At 42.2% G+C, this 22623-nt stretch overlaps 1 protein-coding gene across 3 annotated transcripts in view; it reads left to right on the top strand.

Annotated features, from left to right (window-relative positions):
• Window positions 1–22623, top strand: part of RGS22 (regulator of G protein signaling 22) — an 80528-nt gene that overhangs the window by 26902 nt on the left and 31003 nt on the right. For all 3 annotated transcript variants that reach the window (XM_088675741.1, XM_060277686.2, XM_088675740.1), the window contains 10 exons: window positions 50–689; window positions 1291–1452; window positions 2360–2534; window positions 3097–3251; window positions 4098–4191; window positions 6987–7112; window positions 10770–10871; window positions 19037–19231; window positions 20787–20879; window positions 22300–22472. In XM_088675741.1, the coding sequence (XP_088531867.1) occupies window positions 50–689; window positions 1291–1452; window positions 2360–2534; window positions 3097–3251; window positions 4098–4191; window positions 6987–7112; window positions 10770–10871; window positions 19037–19231; window positions 20787–20879; window positions 22300–22472 (1915 nt within the window). The remainder of the gene's footprint in view (window positions 1–49; window positions 690–1290; window positions 1453–2359; window positions 2535–3096; window positions 3252–4097; window positions 4192–6986; window positions 7113–10769; window positions 10872–19036; window positions 19232–20786; window positions 20880–22299; window positions 22473–22623) is intronic.

Raw genomic sequence — 22623 nt, 5'->3', positions numbered from 1 at the left:
GGTGGTGAGTCAGTTAAGTTCTCAATAAAGCCTTTTGTTTTTAATGCAGAACTGGAAACTAAGATGAGGAAGAAGCGCGCCCAATCTGGTATATCACTTCTTCAGAGGGTAGTAGCTAGAAGAAGCATAGATGAGGGCCACTCTTTGTCTCTTCCTGATACTCCTTCAAGCACTGTCTTAAGAGCATACGTAGGGCAGGACTGGGATGCTGCCCTTCAAGCAGGAAAGAGCAAGGAACTTGACCAACAACCCATGTATTTTCAAACAGTAGATGAGTTTTCATTAGCCTATGCTCAGTATATACTTAGAAGCTCTGTAGCACAGGTTACTGGGCAGCCGCCCGAAGCCAGCCCAACTGCTATCGACTTCGACAGAATGTCTAGAGTGTTTATAGTTGAGGTAGCAAACATTCAACCTTTCGTGGAGCCACTTGAACCAAAAACCCTACTTCCTGCGGATGATATACTAGATAAGGGGAGCGAAATAAGCACTAGTACAAAATCTGAAAAGGATAGCACTGAAAGCAGGGCTGCCTGGTGTCTTAGCCACAAGACTTACGATATTGGCAACAGGCATGAATTCGAAAGGTTCAAGAGGTTCATCAAAGGAACTTTGGGAGAAAGGTACTTGCGGCTTTGGATGGACATTGAAAGACTAAAGGTTCTGCGGGATCCTAAAAGACAGAGAAGGTATTTCCCTTATTTCCTGTTTTGAATATTTATAACTTGAGCCTTTCGGATCTTCCAAAAGAGGCTGGGGATTTTGAATCAGTTTATCCAGTTTTCGTCAACCTGGTACCCTCTGGATGGGGCTGTACTCTATTGCCCGTCATCCTTGTGCTGGCTGGGGCTGATGGGAGTTGGAGTCCAACCAGCTCAGGAGGACACCAGGTTAACAAATACTGGATTTAGTTAGCACCTAAGAAGATCTGTGGAAAATTGATTTTTGAGTTCGTAGTAAGCATCCTAGCTAACACACATCTTGTTTGTTTGTTTGATTGGTCCCTATGTCAGGATGGGCTATAGCTCCAGCCATCCCCGATGATTGGTCATGCTTACAGTGTGTAGCTAATGGGAATTGGGGGTCCAACAACATCTATAAGATTGCAGGTTCCCCAGCACTGCCCTATACTAAACACCTATTTTTTTATTTTCTTTTGGGGAAGAGAACCATTCTATCTTCTGCTGTGTGGAATTTTATCTGAAAATATAGTTTGCAAATGACAGCTTCTGAGTTGTTGGCTGCAGTGCATTTGTGCATATTCTGTATGAATGTTTTCCTTCATTCAAGACAGCTTGATAAAATGAAAAAAATCTACTTAGTGAGCAATGGAGATTATTTCCTTACCACTGAAGTTTTGATGAAGCTAAACCTGATTGATGGGGACCAGTGGAACATGTATAACTTAAGGCGTGCTCAACCTGAAGTAGTGAAACCTTTGCTTCTTTACTGGTAAGAGGATGAAAATCAAAGCCATTCAATCAAATCCTGTTTTGTCTCAACACTTTGTGGGAAGTTGAGGGAAGGAGAGAAAAAAAATATGCCACTAAACATTTGCTACATCAGCAGCTAAATGCTGAACATGGAGCTTGATGACTGAAGAACCGAACTGCTTTTTCTTAGGATGTCATGGTCTGTTGGCTTGAAATTATACTAGTATTTTATGCTACTTTTAATGGGGTGATGCTATATATTGCTGCTTCATTGGTGGCTTTTGGCGCACTGATTTTTGTTATTCTTACATTTTTATGCAAGCTGCCTTGTGACTTTTGCCCTTAAAGGTAGCCTAAAACAGGCACCCCCAAACTGCGGCCCTCCAGATGTTTTGGCCTACAACTCTCCTGATACCCTAGCTAACAGGACCAGTGGTTGGGGAAGATGGGAATTGTAGTCCAAAACATCTGGAGGGCCGAAGTTTGGGGATGCCTGGCCTAAAAGTTAATGAGCTAGTGAAGATTCTTGCTTGTTGTTATTACTGTTAGGAAGGGGGCTGTATATAGATGTAGATATATGGTATGTCAATGTTTATATGATTTTCCTCCTATTTTAAAGTGTGTGTGTGTGTGTGTGTTCTTCAGCGGTAAGTTGCTTGGAGACCTGTTTGGTGACAAGCGACCAATAAGTAATAAATAATAAGAGACCAAAACAGTGAGAGCATCTCTCAGTTTCTGCAGCAGGACATATTTCCTGTCATCCTTCCCATTTCCCTGCTACCCCTGCCTGTTGGGGGCAACAAGAGGAACTGGTCAAGGGCTCTCTCTGACACAAAGAGAAACAAAAGGCAGTATTGTTCCTCTTGGTTCACCTGAGCCCACTTACAATGTCCATCTAACTACTTGTTTCTTTGTATCTTCTCCAGGGGTCCCCGGTTTTGTGTTATCCATACAGGAGCCACACAGGCTGTCAGCACCAAACTGAAAATCTGGCATTCTCGGCAACAGAAGCCACGTATGGATGTGGATCCGTTCCCACAGATGGTGTCACTGTTGCCACTGAGAGCTAAATCTTGCATGCCAAAAATAGCACAGCCCCAGGTACTGCTACTGTCACTCTTGGTCTTTCATCCATAATAGATGTTGCCTGTACAAGGTGGTGAACAGGGCAGGACCCCATTATATAACTTGATCTGCAAGAACTGTGATAGTGGAGGCCTGGTCAAGAAAGATAGTCCTGTAATGTGCTGGTGGGAAAGGCAGCTAGCAGGAAATTTGACTCAGCTAGTGGATCAAATGCAGCTCCCTTGGCCTACAAAAGCTGGCCCTGGAACCATCACATTGTTTTGATGGTTTTTATCAAGTAGAAATATATGGCATTCATAAGCCATGCCAGTTGGGTATGTGTACTTAAACGTGTCTGTGAGTTCTCTTTTTAAGAGCTGTCTCTTCTACAGAACCACCAAACTGATCTTTAAAATTGTCCTGTATTGAAAAAAGCAGTTCATGGTTTCGGTCTGATGCTGTAGTTACCTTTAGTACAAATAATTTTGGGTTATTACAAAATATTTTAATTTTTTTACTAAGTCTAGACTGTATCTATTGAAAACAGATATGCAGTAGAGGGAACAGGACAAGTTAATTCTGAGTTCTTTCTCTCTAGAGAGGAGAAATGGGATCATCACCACCACCAAAGGGAGCTATGTTAGATCAGCAGATGCCTTCCAGGCTGTTATCAGCAGTCCTGCCCCGGAGCCAAAGTGCTATTCAGGAAGATCCTACCCTCCTCTTAAGTTCAATGGATGTTGACAAGAAGCGGTAAGCACTCAGATCTCCACATATAAAATATTTTGCATGCACCATTTTGCATGTGTTTAATTGATGTGTGACCGCTGGCATGTGTGTCATCTTCAGCCCCAGCAGGGGACAGAACTGGGCGGGGGCGGAACGGGCTTACACATGACCACTGGCACGTGCAGTGACCCAGAATGCAGCACCGGCGCAAACAGGGAGTTGCCTGTATGCAAAAAGCGTTTATTCTTTTCATTCAAAATATGTTCCACCACATTTTAGTTTCATTCATTGCCTCCTTATTCTTCATCTGACAGCACCTTCATTTAATATTTTGTCATAAGCACCTGTCATAGATCCTTGCCTGGAAATGGTGAATGTGTCTTTAAATGTTCAGAGGCACCGAGAAAGGACACCATTTTGGTGGCTCTCATTCTCTTCCTTCACCAGCCCCACTGCCTGCCTTCCTCTTTTCTCCTGCAACCTGCTGTCGCCAGCAGGGCTCTAATTATGCTCCCCAACAAGTGTTGGGAAAGGGTTAGGCAAGTGTGGGGGACTTCTGTTCCTTCCACTGTAACTGGACTACAACTCCCATCATCCCTGCTATTTTCCATTGGCCATATTTGCTGGGGCTGGTGGGAGCTGTAGTTCAGAAATATCTGGAGGGTCAAAGGTTCCCCACACCTGGGATGCAGGGCAAGAGCTGGAGGAGGAATAAGTTTGGAGGTACACTGTCTGCATCTTCTCTTTGCTTGGAACATTTAAAGGTAAGGACACGGTCTCCTGGAGTAGAACTCAATGACCCTAACCGTGAACTCACTTATTTTATCTCCTCAAGCATCTTTTGAACCTATTTCTTCTTCATGGGTCCAGGCCAGCAACAGCTCATATGACAACAATTCCTGACAAAACAGATTATCTGATGCCAAAGCTAGATAGAAAATACACCTACGCGGAAATGATCCCCGTGAGTAGCATTTGGAATTCCTGGATCTGCTGAAAATGGTTTGGTGACCAGGTGACTATGATACTGCCCTCCATACCAGAGTGGAGGTATGATTGCTTCTTGTTTGGGCTTACCCTGTGGTAGCCACCTCTGAGTCCCCACCCTCTTGATAACATCAAATCTGGCTACAAAAGGCAAGAGGCAGCTGACTTTGTTCTCCAGGTCTGAATTGTACGTTGTGCTGCATAAAATTCACCCCCCATCACTATCATGATCAGACAAGCTGCAGAATGAATTTGTCACACTATAAGGGTTTCACTATAATGGACCACATGTGGCCAGGCATAGCATTGACCACACAAATAAGTATATTTTCATATTATTTATTTTATATGCAAAATAAAAAGGAGAGAGGGAGAGATGGCATAAAACTGTGAAATATATTATTTCCACAATTTCAAAACCTCCTTTTTATTTTGTTATGTTTTGTTTTCCTTAGAAGTGAACCTGAGGCAAACCTTTTTACCATGCCTCAATTAAAAACTGGCAGAGCTACCAGCAGTCAGATGAAGTTCCTACAGGGGCCAGAATTGTCCTACTGGCCGTTTCTGTTTCAGGCCAAAACCTTGATGTTAAGGCACTACAAATGTAAAACAAAGCCCCAATAGTTTTTTAAATAATAATAATAATAATAATAATAATAATAATAATAATAATAATAATAATAATAATGTTTTATTTATACCCCGCCCATCTGGCCGGGTTTCCCCAGCCACTCTGGGCGGCTTCCAAAAAAACAGAAATTCTAAAATACAGAAATCCATCAAACATTAAAAGCTTCCCTAAACAGGGCTGCCTTGAGATGCCTTCTAAAGGTCTGGTAATTGTTGTTCTCTTTGACCTCTAGTGGGAGGGCATTCCACAGGGTGGGTGCCACTACTGAGAAGGCCCTCTGCCTGGTTCCCTGCAACTTGGCTTCTCGTAATGAGGGAACCGCCAGAAGGCCCTCGGAGCTGGACCTCAGTGTCCGGGCAGAACGATGGGGGTGGAGACGCTCCTTCAGGTATACCGGACCGAGGCCGTTTAGGGCTTTAAAGGTCAACACCAACACTTTGAATTGTGCTCGGAAACGTACTGGGAGCCAATGTAGGTCTTTTAGGACCGGTGTTATGTGGTCTCGCCGGCCGCTCCCAGTCACCAGTCTAGCTGCCGCATTCTGGATTAGTTGTAGTTTCCGGGTCACCTTCAAAGGTAGCCCCACGTAGAGCGCATTGCAGTAGTCCAAGCGAGAGATCACTAGAGCATGCACCACTCTGGAGAGACAGTCAGTGGGCAGGTAGGGACTCAGCCTGCGTACCAGATGGAGCTGATAAACAGCTGCCCTGGACACAGAGTTGACCTGTGCCTCCATGGACAGCTGTGAGTCTAAAATGACTCCCAGGCTGCGCACCTGGTCTTTCAGGGGCACAGTTACCCCATTCAGGACCAGGGAGTCCTCCACACCCGCCCGCCTCCTGTCCCCCACAAACAGTACTTCTGTCTTGTCAGGATTCAATCTCAATCTGTTAGCCGCCATCCATCCTCCAACCGCCTCCAAGCACTCACACAGGACCTTCACCGCCTTCACTGGTTCTGATTTAAAAGAGAGGTAGAGCTGGGTATCATCAGCATACTGATGGACACCCAGCCCAAACCCCCTGATGATCTCTCCCAGCGGCTGCATATAGATGTTAAAAAGAACCCTGAGGCACCCCACAAGTGAGAGCCCAGGGGTCTGAACACTCATCCCCCACCACCACTTTCTGAACACGGCCCAGGAGGAAGGAGCGGAACCACTGCATGACACTGCATTTTAAAAAAGAAAAGAAAAGAAATAATGAAAAGCAGTCTCAGAAAAGTTGTCATTTTGGCTGAGAAAGTTGTTGGGGAGTTTTAGGGATATTTAGCCCTTCCCAACAAGTCATTTTCTCTTCCTTTTCCCTCCTGGCAACTTTTTTTTTTTTTACCCTACAACAGGGGTCCCCAGACTACGGCCCGCGGGCAAGATGCGGCCCAATTGGCCTCCCAATCCGGCCCGTGACGACTCCCGAAGCCCGCTGCTGCCGCCCGCTCTTACGGCGCACAGCGCGGCGGCACTCTTCCATGTAGGAAAAAAGCGCCGAAAATCATTTGTGCGCGCGCCACCGCGCCAGTATGTGTGTGTGCGCATGCGCACGGGCGCGTACTCTGCCCTCCGGCCCGCCGCGCGATCGGTGCGGCGGGCACCAGCCCAAAGCCGGGTAAGTCTGAGGACCCCTGCCCTACAACATCCCAGATGCATACTCAGTTAATTTCCCTTCTGAATGCAAATTGAGAATCCCACGGGAGGGAAGACAGTTGATGTGATGCTACTTCCTTTTAACCAAACATCACCCAAGATTTCCCAGATTCTAGATGCCCCTAAGGACCCTGTCAGCCCTATCACAAAGCAGTAAAAACACACGAAAATGTTTTAAGTCTGCAACATCCATTTCATTATTAGTATATATTTATGAAGTGTCACCATGTTCCCCAGTGCTCCTCAGGCACACGGGGAGGATTAAAAAAAACTATTCTTTCCTAAAATTTGATAGTAGGGCAAGATCTGAAGATGGGGACATATGAGAGAGGCAAGTGTTGCAATGTGTCACTATAGAGATAAAAGTACCACATTCAAGAAACTTGAGATTAAAAAACAAGATGAGACCGTTCATCTGGCTTATTTGGCTGCCGCTATTTAAATCTGAGACAGAATGAGACTTTTATGCCTTGCTGAACTGTGCTTTCTGTCATCCTAGGGCACAACGACCGCAGCCGTTTCAGAACTGGGAAGTTCTGTAATGGAAAGAATGCTTCAGTCCCTTAACGTGGAGAGCAGATCAGGCTACATCTTTACTGAATTCTGTGAAAAGTCGAAAAATAAGGTATAAGGATCTTTTCTTTATCAAAGTATTTTATTATTGGGATGGGTACTTTGCACCTTCTTCTTAGGAATATGCAGAAGCATTTTGGCCTCTCTCCAGCCCAGTGAAGATGGCTAGGCTAGAAAACGCTGGCTTGCCCAAGGCAACTCATTGAACTGAGCTGCTAAGAATGGTTTTGAACCTCAGAGGCCCAGAAACACATTAGCTATCTTATCATGCCTAAATATTTATAATCTCCCTTTAAATAAGGCGATGCTAGATTGGGCTGGGGATTGGGAAATAGCTGATTGGTAAAGGAAGATGCTAGAGAAGGTATTTCTAAAAAGTCCCTGCTTAAAAATATGGACAAATGTAGCAAGCCTTCTCCAATCCTGTGCCTTCCAGATGCTCTGCGACTCCCATAAGACCCAGTCAGCATGGCCAATGGATATATATGACAGGAGTTGTAGTCTAACAACACCTGGAAGGTATTGTATTGGGGAAGTCTGGTCTACAGTGACTATCAGTGGCTCTCCAAGGTCCCAGGCAGAGGTCTTTCCTGTCACTTGGTACCTGAGATGTCAGGGATCATCCACATTGGAGGATTTTAAAAGCAGGATTTATCCATGGAGGACAAGTGACAGTATCAAACATTTGAAGTATCCCACCCATTCCAGTCCTCCAAAGCCTACCGTATGTATGTAGGAGATTCTGTTTAGGGTGGACTGAATGTGAGAAAAGACAAGATAATTGCCATCCTGGAAGTTCCATCCTAAACATGCTTACTTGGAAGTGCGCCCCATTGATTTCTGGGATTTTACTTTAAAGTAGGGGTCGGCAAATCTATCAATATTGGTTTTTTCCTCCCAAACTTAAGTTCCGTTCTCCATGTTTCCACATCAGTTTGGGTTTTTTTTTAATTATTATTCATGAAAATTGTATTATACACCTTTTTGTATGCAATTTACTGTACTCACTTTTACAAAGCAATTTTTTGTATACTATTTTCATAAATAGTATTTATAGTAATAGTAAATATATAGTAAATACCGTGTTTCTCATATTATAAGTCATGTCTTATATTTATTTTTTTCTCAAAAAAACACAACATGGCTTATTTTCAAGGGATGTCTTATTGAGCTGCGGCTCCAGCCAGCTCCCGGGCTTCGCGCGCTGCCTGCTAAGGCTCCTGCTGGCTGCCGGGGCTTACCGATAGTGCGCTTTGAGCTGCGGCTCCAGCCAGCTCCCGGGCTTCGCGCGCTGCCCGCTAAGGCTCCTGCTGGCTGCTGGGGCTTACCGATAGTGCGCTTTGAGCTGCGGCTCCAGCCAGCTCCCGGGCTTCGCGCACTGCGCGCTAAGGCTCCTGCCGGCTGCCAGGGCTTATCAGGAGCGCGCTTTGAGCTGCGGCTCCAGCCAGCTCCCGGGCTTCACGCGCTGCCCGCTAAGGCTCCTGCCGGCTGCCGGGGCTTTGCTTAGCAGGGTCCCGATCCTTTGTTCTTTGCCCGCCGCGGCTCCTGCCGGCTGCCGGGCTTTGCGCGGCTTGAGCTGCGGGTCTAGCAGGGTCCCGGCGCTGCGCGCTGAGGCTCTTGCTGTGCGTGCTGCAGCTCTTGCTGGCTCCCACTCGGACGGAGCTCCACGTGGCAGCGGCATCCGGTTCCGAGGAGGCATCTTCCTTGTCTTCTTACGGTACCGTATTTTGCACAGACCTGCTCCCACCACAACCCGGTACTGCTACGTCTTATTTTCGGGGTATGCCTTATATTTTGCCAGGTCATGAAAATCCTGCCATGCCTTATTTTTTAGGGATGCCTTAAAATATGAGAAACACAGTATATAGTAATAGTAAATAGTAAAAGCATGCATTCTTATGCATGCTTCCCCTTAGCATAAGCATTTTTGTACATATTTCTTGACTGGAGAACAGCATTGCAAAATTCGGATTGTAAATTCAGAAGGATAGCTTTGTTTCAGCTCACATATTATTTCAAAAAGAGTAAATAGTTTTTTTTCTCTTTGCACGAACGCTGAATTGAATTGCTCCTTCATCCCTACTTCCATGTAGGTGTGTTTTAAAATTTCATTCTAAAATTTGAATCTTAACACACACCTGGGAATTAGGGCCTAACAACAGGGGACATAAAATGCACCGTCTATAGCGATCTCTCTCTCTCTCTCTCTCTCTCTCTCTCTCTCTCTCTCTCTCTCTCTCTCTCTCTCTGTGTGTGTGTGTGTGTGTGTGTGTGTGTGTGTGTGTTTAATAGCAAGGCCAGAGTCTGTTTTCAATTGGAAACACATCACACATACCTCCAATTTACCTGGGGAAAGAATATTCCTTATGCTACAAATAGAAACAGGAAGAAGCTCCCATTGGCACCAATGGAAGCTTTCTTTTATGTTGCTAATTGCTAACCAAGGAGTGGTTTTTGTCTGCATTGTGGTGGGGAAGATAAATGTTAAACTTCTGTCTGAATGTTGTGATTCCAATTCACCCCTGTGTTTACTATTAAGTAGAAATACCTCATACAATATTACCAGGTGATGCTTTTAACATTAAACGTAATCAAGCCCTAGACTCCACTGATATCAGTGAGACTTACCTATATAGACTCTGAACAGGTTTATTTGGAAGTACTCTTCATTGTAGTCATTTGGATTTCTTATCCAGTTAACAGACACAATTCAGAGAGTAGTGTAAACTTTTAATTCTTCAGAACATATAATAATTAAGAATCAGAAACTCAACCCCCCCCCCCGGGATGTATAAGTCCTCTTGAAGGAATCAGCTCTGCAAGAGAAATGCCACGTATGAACTATGTAATATTGACTTTTATATATACTTTGATGATGTGTAATTCTTAAGATGATAATATGTTATGGTTGCTTGTTCATTATTCAGAAAAGGTTATAAATCAGATTTTTTTAAAAAGGGACATAAATTAAAAACATAATCCAGCAAACTAGCAGACTTACTAAAATATTCTCTATCATTTCACACACAGTGCAGACGTCATAGTCAAAATTTACATTTGTCTTGGCTCCGGCTGGCCAAAATATTCAAACCTAAGTGTCAAAACCTGGGGCACTGATGCCTGTTGTAACATTTTGGAATAAATTTCCTTGATTTTGTTTCAAAATGACAAGAGCCTCTGAGGTAATGGAGTTCATTAAGTGCTTTGTCCCTCTGGAAATACTTGGCTCTGCGCAACAGCACCAAGTTTTAGTGAGGGGCGGATGAAAGGCGCATAATTAAAAAATGTAAGATAGTCAGGATAAAAACATTTCATGATCTCAGCAATTGCAGAAAAATGCTGTCCCAGCACAGCGCAAGTTTCAGATGTGCATTATGAACCCCTGGCTTAATTCCATTCAAATGTGGGTTAATCTTCGAATCTTAACCACCACACTAACAATTTTAATAGCCAATTATATGCAAAAGGATACAATAAAAGATAGAGCACGTATTGGAAATACTTGTATTACAGTGGCAGCTCTTTTATGTGAGCTCTCCTGCTGCCAGTATGGAACACATGACTCAAGCTCTTCTCAATTAAGTGTGATTTATGGTGAACCCCAAGGAGCTGTGCAGTCAACTAACCCTGGAAATATATTTTTTTTGGGGGGGGGGGAACTTCACAAAAACTGGGTAGCAATAACTTCTATTTCCCCCTCCATCTGTAGCTGTGGAAGAACAGCACGTATTTTTGGTTTGACCTGCAGGATTATCACCAGCTTTTCTATCAAGAAACCATCCATCCTTTCAAAGTGGGCCAGCAAGCTCAAGTAAGTCATAAATATACAGTAAGACTGCTTCCAAGTATGTCTATCCCCAAGGAAATTATTCTGGAGTCACTATCGACAAAAGATGCTTTAAATGGTTTCTGTAGATGATCTGGGCATGGTGTTTGCTCAGATATGTATCTGGGCTCCAGGCATTTTGTGTAATCCTTGTGCAGTCGCTGTGCTGCTTGTTATTTGGAAATAGCACACTCTTATCAGTGAAAAAGTCAGAGTGGTTGAATGGTTATTAGGTCCAACAAGACCTCCCCCATTTCTGTAGCACAGGCTTCAACAGTTAAATTTATGCCTTGGAAGTACAGTGGTGCCTCGCTAGACGAATTTAATTCGTTCCACGGGTCTTTTCTTATAACGAAAAATTCGTCTAGCGAATCCCATAGGAATGCATTGATTTTTTTTCGAATTTTTTTTTTTTTTGCCCATAGGAACGCATTAATTGAATTTCAATGCATTCCTATGGGAAACCGCGATTCGCTAGACAAATTTTTTATAAAACAAATTCATCTAGCGAGGAAACCTCCGCTCGAAAAATCCTTTCGTTAAGCGGAAATTTCGTTAAGCAGGGCATTCATTAAGCGAGGCACCACTGTATGTCCTTAGTTATTCCCAGTTGAAATGGAGCCTCAGTAGCTATTACTGCATTTCCTTGCACCCATCGTATTTTGGGTGTGAATGTTGTCAATCACAAGCACGATAATTCGAAGGGGGTGGGGGTCATGATTTAAACCAGCTTTCCCAAAAGCTTGGTCGTCCCCTGTGTGGTTGAACTCCACGATCCTATCCCCAGCCAGCATGCTGATCATGGATCAAGAAACAAGGGGCTGATGAAGGCATCCGGTTGTGTCAATGCAAGTGTACCATAGTATTTCTTCTTTCTGTTCTCACTTCCATTTCTCACTTCCATGCCTCGCTTCCACAGTGTACTGTGCTTATCATGCAAGTGGTCCCGAGCCGTTTAAAGCTTTATAGGTCAACACCAGACTGGTGGAGATGCTGACAATTAACTTGGAACCTTCTGCATGCAAAGCAGATGTTCTGTCACCAAACTACAATCCTAGTCTGCCTAAACATTCCATTTAGCCATCATGCTTGTTTGATTTTTTTAAAATTGTTGTGTAAATTAGATCTGTCAGCCTTATTTCAAAGAAAGAACGAAAGAAAGAAATTGTGTTAGTACAATTTCAATACTGCTTTAAACTCGGGCATTTGGAGCATATGCCAGGCAGTGCATGAATATATGTAGGCGCTGTGACTTTCCCCTGACTCTTTTTCTCCTTCTTAATCTTGTTTCCATGCTGGGCCTGGTGGTGACAGCAGAACATTGCACAAAGAGTGTAACTAGGAAATTGCAGAAAGCGATATCCGCATGACCATTAAAAGCAAATACATCAAAATGCAATATGTGAGACTGTTCCATTAGCATAACTAACAACCCAAATGTAACATAGCAAATCAACACATGTGCAGCAACATTTGGTATCATTCTTGAGTTTGCTTTTTATGGCACCACGATCATATATATATATATATATATATATATATATATATATATATATATATATATAACACGATTGGAACACAGATGAGTCTCAAGCTGCATCCAATCAAGAAAAGAGGCTGCTTTTGGTCACTGTGCTTTTCCAAACTCTGCCCTCACCATTGGCATGGAAATTCATATGCTTATTCTGATTATGCCCGTGAACAGATATGGGGAGGTTTGAGAAGCATATTGTGTTCTCTGTGCTTCTATTTCAAACATTTATTACTACAGTGCTAAGTGTATTCTGCAGTTTTCTGATGACACAGTAAATGGCATTGGAGGCAGAATTCATCAGTCTTGAGAATTCCCACTTTTTGAGCAAGTTTCTACCTCAACTCTGTTCAAAGATAAGCTTGAAAATAGTTATCAGAAGTGGGCTTCAATAGAAGGTTCAGTGGTTGGGGGTGGGGGATACTGTTCTGCGAGCTCCTTAGCCCTCCCCTTGAATAGCAGAAGCAGAATAAATTGTACAAACTAATCAAATGCATGCAAAGTAGCCCAATTCACAGAAAATATATGTACTGTATACTAGCTCAAATCGGCATAGAATTTGGGTTACTTTGGTGCAGTTGGTATATATATTTAATGGAGAGTATGCACAATCCTGTTCATTATTGTTTTAGTTTGAAAGCTTTAAACTATAACAAATTATGTCACTTGTGCCCTGGAGATATCTTAAGAGACTGACTTATCCCATTTTTATTTTATTTTTCCACATACTGCCAGTAGCTAACAACAATCAGTAAAGGTACCACAATACAATAATTACAATTAATATAAAAACCAGCATAGCAAAAAGTAAATAAATAAGGCACAGATATAAGGTATGCACTGACTGAAAACCTATGTGTTTATCCAGGCATTTCTTGGCTATATTGCCAGTTACTGTTGCCCATATTGCCAGTTACCGTAGTCACTGTGAATTTTACATTATTATGAATCGTGTGTTATAGTTCCACAGTGCTTTTATTTTAGGCATTTGTTGTCTCTGTACACCGCTTTGAAATTTTAAAATATAAACTGTATCAAAATATTGTAAAATGAAATAACCAAAAGCTCCAAAAATCTTTGTTAATAGTGACATCTGAAAGAGCCCACTGAAGGCAAACAGTATTGACTATGAAAAGCAAGAAGTCCTGGGGCAAAGCATGCCAGCCTAGAGGCTATGTATATAACTAGTTCTGGGTCAAGGGGAAGTACTTGAAGACAGAACTTCCTGTAGATAGGAGTGGGAGAAGGAAGCCAGTCTGAGCCTGGAGACCTAGGAGTAAGCAGGGCTTACTCATGTTTGAGTGTTCAGAGGCTGTTTCCAAGAAAGGTAGCCCTGCTAGGCAACAACACAGAGGCTGATCCAGATTTTTAGGCATTATACGACTCAAAAAGGGGTGTTTGAGGAACTTGATATTTGTGAATGCCTGTGCAAAACTATCTGATCCACACCTCATGTGTGGAATGAAACTTAGCTAATCCATTGGTTTTTGCACTTCTCTGAAAGTGGCAAAATAATTTGCAGTAGCTTAAAGGTATCAAACCATGCATGTAAATACATGCCTTGAGACCAAATCCACATATAAATGCTTATTTTTAAAAAGTGTTTAATTATTGTATTTTAATACATTTTAAAGAAATGTAGAAATGCAACGGCATTTGCCTACAGAGGAAAAATGGCAATTTGTAGGTGTGGTTTGGATTCACCTGATGGTTGGTTCTGAATATGTGGTCTGATTAGGACTGACAGTGTGCCTTGGAAGCTGTCTCCTGATGTCATCATGACATCGCGCTTGACAGGTGGGCGAACTCACCCACTTGTGTCAGAGCCAAAAAGGATCTGGCCCACTGGCCGGATCAATTCCCCACTCCACCCCGCTGTAGAACAGGGAGAATCAGCCTGGTGCCCTCCACATGTTGGGGATGACAAAAGGCTGCTGTTTCTGCAACTGTCCATGTTTGTTGGGTCTGATGGGAGCTGGATTCCAACATCATGAAGGGTATAATATTGGCTGCCCCTGCCGTAAGCCCTGTCTCACAAACCTCCACGGGAAGCATTAAAGAACTTTCTATTTAGTTTGGCTTTTGGTGGTCAGGGTTTTGAGTTCATAATTGGGCACAAGGTTTTATCCTATTGTTAAATGGATGCTTTTGTGCTGTAACTTTCCTTGAGCCTTATGAATGGGATTGATTCTCTTGTACAAGCGAATTGAATACTTCACAGGGCTTGACATTGTAAAACTCATTCCGTCCGTTGAGGCCTGCATAGGACAACTTCTGCATGAATTACTGTGCCCAAAGCCTTTCATATGTGCTATGTGGGAGTGCTAATTATGCCACTGAAAATAAGCACTAAATTAGATTTTTTTAAAAAAATAAAAAAGCATTTATAATTTATTTGATTATTTCTGTTCAAGCTTTGTGATATATTAAAGAAACAACAATGCATTCCAGGGGGTTCAGTCTGTGTGTGTGTGTGTGTGTGTGTGTGCGCGCGCGCCACTGTATGCACAGCGAAAGGAATGCACTGTGGTTATTTTGCTAAAAGTACATATAGTAAAGTGTAAAATGAATTGGAAAAGGAAAACGACAAACACATGTGGAAATCTGCTCGGGGCCGGAGGAAGAAATGCTATTTAGAGGTAGAAAAATGTAATGCTGTTATGGGAAATATGCTGCTGTTATGCCAGGGACAATTTTAGATGAAAAGAACTATCGCTGTTTTATGTACAGAAATTAAATTGCTTGAAAACAATGTTGACAACTTGAATTGTGTGTGTGTGTGTGTGTGTGTGTGTGTGCTCGCGAATATATCTCCTAACTTTTGGACATTTCATTCCATTACATGCTTAACTTTCTCATTTACTTCAAAGAGATTTAATGCTTAATTCTGGTTCAACCAGGATACTTGGGAGTTTAGAAATAAAGACTTGAGGACAAGTTTTGTCTGTACTAAGCCAAAACAATGCCCAATTTACTTTCCTGGGATCAAGGTTTTATACCTGAATGCTGACCTGATTTGGGAATAAGGGGAGGTGCTGGATAAATTTACTGCCTCCAGATTTTATCTTTATAAATAGTATAAAGATGCAAACACTGAACACAAGTCCACATCTGGAATTTGCTTTTATATTATTGAGAAATTATATAGAGGCAATATAGGGAAATGCATTCTTCTTTTTACTGAAGAAAAAAAATCGCTGAATAAATGAAGTCTGATATGTTGTTATATGTACTGTGACTTTTCTCTGAACTTTTCAGGTGTTTATAGATACCCCATTAAAACATTTTTTCCATGTAATGGACAGTATCATACTCTAATTGTTCAGAGCCCTCTCCTCCTGTACATGGGGCATTTAGAAGTTTGACTACCCCAGAAAAAGTCTGGAAAGCACAGATGGAGTGGGAAATAAAGTGATCTTTAAAGGAGAATCTTCACCACTGAGAGTGAGAACAACATTGTCAATTGTTGCCATCATATGTTCAAACTTAGGTTTGCATCAGAAAAAGGCTGCATTATTAAACTGGATGTAAACTATGTGGATGTTTTTTTGCGTGAGCTGAAATTGAAAGTTGTGTGATAGAAATATGGTTACCTGAAGTAACCATATTACTTTATATTGTACCCTGTGATCACCTCTGGCTTTGTGTGGTACTGCAACACTTGTTGGGCCATAGATATCTGTGGGACCACAGAAATGAATGTTTATACGAGGGGAAGCGATGGAGAGGCCTGCCACCTTTTATGCATAGATTGATTTTTGTTTTGTATGGTTTTTTTAAAATATTTTTTATTAAAGTTTTCCAAAGTACAAAAGAGAAAAAAGCACAGAAAAAAGACAAAAGAAACATTACAAAAAATAAAAAAAAATAAAAAAAAATACAAAATCAAATTATTAATCCCTTAATCCCTTCACATTGTCTATAGGGACCCCCTCGGGTTTCCCTCCCTGTGGTCCTTAATTAAATTTATTATTAGCAAATTCTATATCATTTTAATCACCTTATAAATCCTATTTTTCCTCTATCATCTTACATATGAAAAATTTCCACAGTTCATTTACACTTAATTTCTATCTTAATAATTTACTCTAGCATATTTTTTAAGATATAATTTAAAATCTTTCCACTCTTCTTCCATCACTTCTTCTCCCTGGTTGCGGATTCTTCCGGTCATCTCAGCCAGTTCCATAAACTCCATCATCTTCATTTTGATTTTTGTTTTGTATGGTTTTGACTGCACTGTTTTAATTGCTTCTGCTTTTAACAGAAAAGTGGGATGCAGGGAGATCATGTGGCCCTACAGAGGTTGATGGACTACAACTGTTATCATTCCTGACCATTGGTCCATTGCTAATAGGGGTTGGAGGCCAACACGATCTGGAGGGTCACAGGTTCCTCAGTCCTGCCCTACGTATTGTCATTTTCCAGCCAGTATAAACAGTACTGAACTAGATAGACCAGTGTGATCTGACATTGAGTAAAGCTGATTCCTGTGTTTGTGCCACTCAGACATTTGTCAGACAAGTAAAGAACCTTTCAGGAAGAGCTGTGGCTCAGTGGTAGATCATTGACTTTGCATGCAGAAAGTCCCAGGTTGGCATCTCCAAATAGGGCGTAGCAGGACCCTTCTTTGCAACCCTGGAGGGCTGCTGTGTTTGCTCGGTATAAGGCAGCTTCCCATGTCCCTATGTTTTTCTGCATCAGAATGAAGTAGGAATATGGGTCACTTCCAGATGGCCAGTTTATTGAGCATGTTTATTTATTTGTTTTCAGGGATATCAGGCTTAGGCCAGCTATTTATTGAGCATTCATTCTGATTTGTTTGTGGGAGGGTTGCATGATGTTGTGCCTAACGAATGCTACTCCAAACTTTCCAAAGGTGGAGTCCCCTTCTCTGGAGGTTTTTAAGCAGGGGTTGGGTGGCCAACTGTCATGGATGCTTTAGTTGAGATTCTTGTATTGCAGAGGGTTGGACTGGATGACCCTCAGGGTACCTTCCAACTCCACAGTTCTGTGATTCTGTGGTTCTACGATTCCCCTCACTTTACTTATTGCAAAAAGTCTGATATTTGGGGGAAGTGGGTTTGTGGTGCAAGCGCTCCAATTCAGTGTTAATTGTGCAGCCTGAATTTTCTGGAGTGCAACTGAATCCCAACCCAGCCGTCCCAGCAACAGCCCAAAAGCCCTCTAAATTTAAGCTTCTCAGGCAGCCTTGTTTGTATCAACTGCTATGCAAAAGGTAATGTTCGTAACGTAACAAAATTTAAGGATTACTGTTCTGTACAGTGCACATGCATGCCTGCAGAATGGCTTTGTAAATAATGGATACACAGCTTCTACCCAGGGCCGGCTCTAGGGGTAGTCTGGGTGGTGCGGGGTGTCAGGGTGCCGGCCCGGTAGGGGGGCGCCGCACGGTGTGCGGTGCCCGCCCATCAGCTGTGGCAAGAAACGGAGCGGGGCGGGGGCGCCGGAGCAATCTCCGCACCACGGTGCCAGGGCGCCCGACGTGCTTGAGACGGCCCTGCTTCTACCACTTTTCCAACGAATAAAACAAAAAGATGATATTTGAGCTTCTAAAAACACACACATTGGCGAGAGAACATTTCCAGCAAGGCAAGGAAAACTTTCTTTCTTTCATCCTTTCCTATTCTCAGCTCCTATGTGTTAATTTATGAGTCATAGGAGGGCAATCAATTTAGCCTTGAAGCTGCCCAGCTCAGTCTGAATAAAATAGCTAATCCCCTTCTAAGAAAAAACATTTATAGATGTTGCATTGTTTAAAAGCTTTTTCTGTTCTTTGCTAATGTAGTTTTTTTTACATTTGAACAGTGTAGATCATATCAAAAATTGATGTAACTGTAGCATTAGTTTTCCATAAAGGTTCCAAGTTTTGGTAGTATTGCTGTGAATCTGAAAATTGCATTTTATTTTGCAGCCGGTAGAGCACAATAAGAGGTGGGATATATCATTCCATTTTGCTTTCTCTTAGCTCTACTTAGTTTTAATTTGTTTTCATTTTTCATGCATGTCAAATTAACATTAACTTTGTTAAAACAAATCTTTTAGTGTTTAAACGGTCACAGAGTTCCTGTGTTGTGCTAAAATAGTGTGTATCACAAAAGCCACCCAAGAGCAAATCCACACTTAAAGCATATTCAATTTATGTTTTTAATATTCAATATTTATGCAATTGTATGTTCAATAAAGCATGTACATTTAAAGCAGATTCAATGCACATTTAAAGCACATGACTTCCCACAGAGTATCCTGGGGACCTGTAGTTCCCCCTTCACAGATCTACCATTTCTAGCACCTTTAACAAACTTGGAGGGGAAACCAAACATTTTTGATAAACAGCTTAACAACTGGCAGCAGATATTGAATTTTGGAATAATTAATAGCAGAATGAGAATAGGAAACGAGAGTTAATGTTGCAGAATACACAAATTACAAATATGTTTTTTTAAAATATTTTCCCCTTATTTATTTATTTCATAAATTGTAAATACCACTTGATTGTTTAAAAACAACAACAACCTCAAAGCGGTTAGACAAATGAATTTATTGTGTCTGTTAGGATGACAATCTAACTGTTTGCTTCTCTTCCCACTTAACACAGTTTCTATATGCCAATTACATTGCTCCTTCTGCTAGCATGGATATTGGACTACAACAGATCACAAAAAGTGAGATTTACCAGAAAATTGAGCCACCATTTGAGGATCTTTTTGACTCGGCAGAAGAATACATCCTCACCCTTCTTTTAGATCCATGGATGAAGATGGTAGAACAAGACAGAAAAACTTATGGGCAGGTAATTTAAGGATATACTATAAGAAGTGAGAAAGAAGTGGTAATGGCCCCTTTTGTTTGAATTGCTAAGCTGTTGCATTTGAAATCCCTGCATTTGGAGTCATGCAGTGTTGAACTGGTTGTTGGCTTGTGTATGGAGGCTAGCAACCCTTAAGCCAGTGTTTCCCAACCTTGTGCCTCCAGCTGTTTTCGGACTACAATTCCCATCATTCCTGACCACTGGTCTTGCTAGCTAGGGATGATGGGAATTGTAGTCTCAAAACATCTGGAGGCACAAGGTTGGGAAACACTGCTTAAGCTACAAAATACTTCAAAGAACTTCATCCTCTTTTTTCCCCTAATTGAGTGCCGGCTCTTAATTTATTATCTGTGCCCGTAAAGCACTGGTATTTTCTAGCATGCTGGGTGTTCATTGGCTTTTTGAGGGCTCTAAGCAACTAATAAAATAGGATTTAACCTTAAGCCTGTTCATCATCTTGCCTCGGGTCCCTTGCTTGTAATGTTGATGCCCCGTGGGTGATAGATGTTGTTGTTTGTCCGGGAGAGAATGGTCATCACGCCCTTCCCAATTGTGCACAGAGAGGGCTAGACAAATTCTCCACGACAAGACATCCAGATCTAGCGTGGTATTTTAGAGTAATAAAATGAAACTTTTATTACATAGCAAGACAAAAATCTCTAGTTCTATCGGGACAAGTAGTTCGCTGTTGACTGGTTTAATAATTGTTTTCTCAAAATGTATCTTTTGTACCATGAAGAACAAATAAAAACATTATTAAAGAAAGAAAGAAATCCAGGTCAGCGTGGGTAACAAGATGCTACACTGTCCAGTTTTTATTATATAGTAACAGCTGTTTGAATGTTCAGTCATCACAGGTGGGACCTTTTGCTTCTGAGCGTGTTCAGTCCATGTTGGGCTGCGTTTTAGATTTTTTGCCCCCTTTGTTTGTTTCTTTTTGTTATCATTCTGGGTATTTTGCAAATCTCAGGGTTTCCCCAAGGATGCTAATACCTACTTTTGTTTTCCTTGTTTCCTGTTTTGGCTACAATCCTAGCGACACTAGATGCCTGAGCTCGCTATTAGAAGGAGTGAAGTTCTCTGTGCCTCCAGCATCAGAATAACTCCTCTTTACATATATGTATATGTATTTGTCACTTATCTGAAAGATAAAACATTATCCTGGATGAGTTTAAATAAAATTGCTGTGTTTTCCTTCTGAATGCATTTTTAAAATAAAATAAAAAATCAGTCCTTGCACAAAGCTTGCAACAACTTTATCATGCTTCCTTTTTTGCTGGTGCATTCGCCCCCGAGTGAGAAGCACCAGCAGCTCTGGGAGGGAATTTCCTTTTAGCTGTTTCAGCGAATCCTTTCCTTGAACCATCTGCTCCAGAGGATGCGACTTCCAGTGATATGCCTCCTAAACATCTGTCTTGTTATTGGCAAATGTCGTTCTTTTCTACCCACTGTCACTGGCAGGCTGCCTCTCCAACCCCTTCATCTTCCTTTCTATAATGTGTCCTGTGTGGATGACATAAGATATTATTTTTATTAGGTGGAGCTGGTGGAAGAAACTCGACAGCTGGACTCAGTGTACTTTAGAAAGCTGCAGGCTTTGCATGGAGACAGCATTTCCAAGAAGGATGAGGTAAGGCAAGCACCTATTAACAAAAACAAGCTCTTTATTTTTGCCTAGCACCAGGAGGTTAACTCTTTGTATTTCTCGGGTGGGATAAATACACTTTGAGACCCTTATAGACTTGTACACTCTGTGGCTCGGCACCACTGGCTTTTGAGGGACACACCACCCACGCTGAGGTCCAGCTCATGACAACAAGCTACAGCATGTCATCTCCTTGGGAAACTTAGATAGCAAGTGTTTCATGAGAAGTGGCCAGCCACACAAATCAGTAATAGTCATCATGCAAACTACAAAAGGAGGGGAGAAACACAGAAACAAGGTCTATGAAAAGTCACGAGACCCAAGTGGTGCACAGCTTTGACACATGGGACAGCCTCCATTTGCTTGCATTTCAAGTAGTGTGGATAGTGCCCAAGTCTTTACACTAGGAGAATGTAAATCACTTTTACATGGAATTGTCTAGGTGGTGAGGATTAATCCATGGGGTATTGCCTCAAAACAGGGTTCCTTAAAACCTTTGCCCTCCAGATGTTTTGGACTACAGCTTCCATCATCTCTGACCATACTGGATGGGACTGATGGGAGTTGTAGTCCATCTGGAGGACACCAGGTTGGGAAAGGCTGCCTTAAAAGACAGAGCCACATCTCCTCTGAATATTTTAATCAATAGGCTATACTTGATTGCCATGATACCTCTTCAAGAGCTATAATTCGCAGAGTGGTTTAACAACCCCTCTTCCCAGGGAACTCTGGGAATTGCAGCTCTTTGAGGGGGAATAGGGGTCTCCCAACATCTTTCGGCACCCTTAACAAGCTACATTTACCAGAATTATTTGGGGGAAGCCATGACTGTTTAAAGTGGCATCTTAGTGCTCAAAATATACTGAGTGAATGTGGCCTTAGTTAGCTAGCAATGTCTTCTCCTTCCTTACATCAGGGTCCCCACTTTAATCAGTAGTATTCTGAGGGGAGCAATTAAACTGGTCCTACCAACTTTTATTTTTCTACCTCAGCATGTACTTTCAGCCACATCCATTGCTGGCATGCAGCCCCAGAGGATTGGCCAAGCCCCAGAGGGTTGGGCCAGAAAATGTGATCTAAAGGCTTTCTACAGTCATATCATAAGTCTCATCTCAGAGATAAGGAAACATCTCCCTCTCCTCTTCATCAGTGCTTGGCTCCCATAGAAGCCATTTTGTAATAACTGTCGGTCGCTTGGCAGTCATCCTTGGTGGAGTGCACCCTGTCCCGTATTTTGATACATGTAATTGCCCCTTCATGTTTGGTCCTGAAATGCAATTCCATGGAGAAGCAGAAAACAACAGCAATCTGTAGAAAGGAGGAAGGCAGAGGAAAATCTATAAGGCTTATGAAAATGGGTCGTTAATTAGATTATCTAGAGTGCTTGGTACAATTCTTTCATTAGGTTTCAGCTGTCAAAGAAGAGGAGATCCCATTGCACCCTGAACCTACCGTAGTCACAGAACCCCCAAGTCAAGCACTTCCTGAAGAAGTTACGTCATACAGCATTCAGGACCTGTTAAAGAAGAAATTGGAGCTGGAAGCTTTCCGGACCTTCCTTGAACAGCAGTCTGCAAGGTATTTTTTTCTGTGCTAGTATGTCCTTGCAATGCAAGTGTGCCTTCTTGACCGGAGCCTGTGATATTTGGTATCTTATCTTGATGATAAAATTATTGCTGCAGTGACTAGATCAGGCTTCTCCAATGTAGTGCCCTCCAGATATGGCTGG

Source organism: Zootoca vivipara, chromosome 8 (genome assembly GCF_965207765.1).
Source record: "Zootoca vivipara chromosome 8, rZooViv2.hap1.1, whole genome shotgun sequence".
Classification (NCBI taxonomy): Eukaryota; Metazoa; Chordata; class Lepidosauria; order Squamata; family Lacertidae; genus Zootoca; species Zootoca vivipara.
This window is presented reverse-complemented; position numbering and strand designations above follow the sequence as displayed.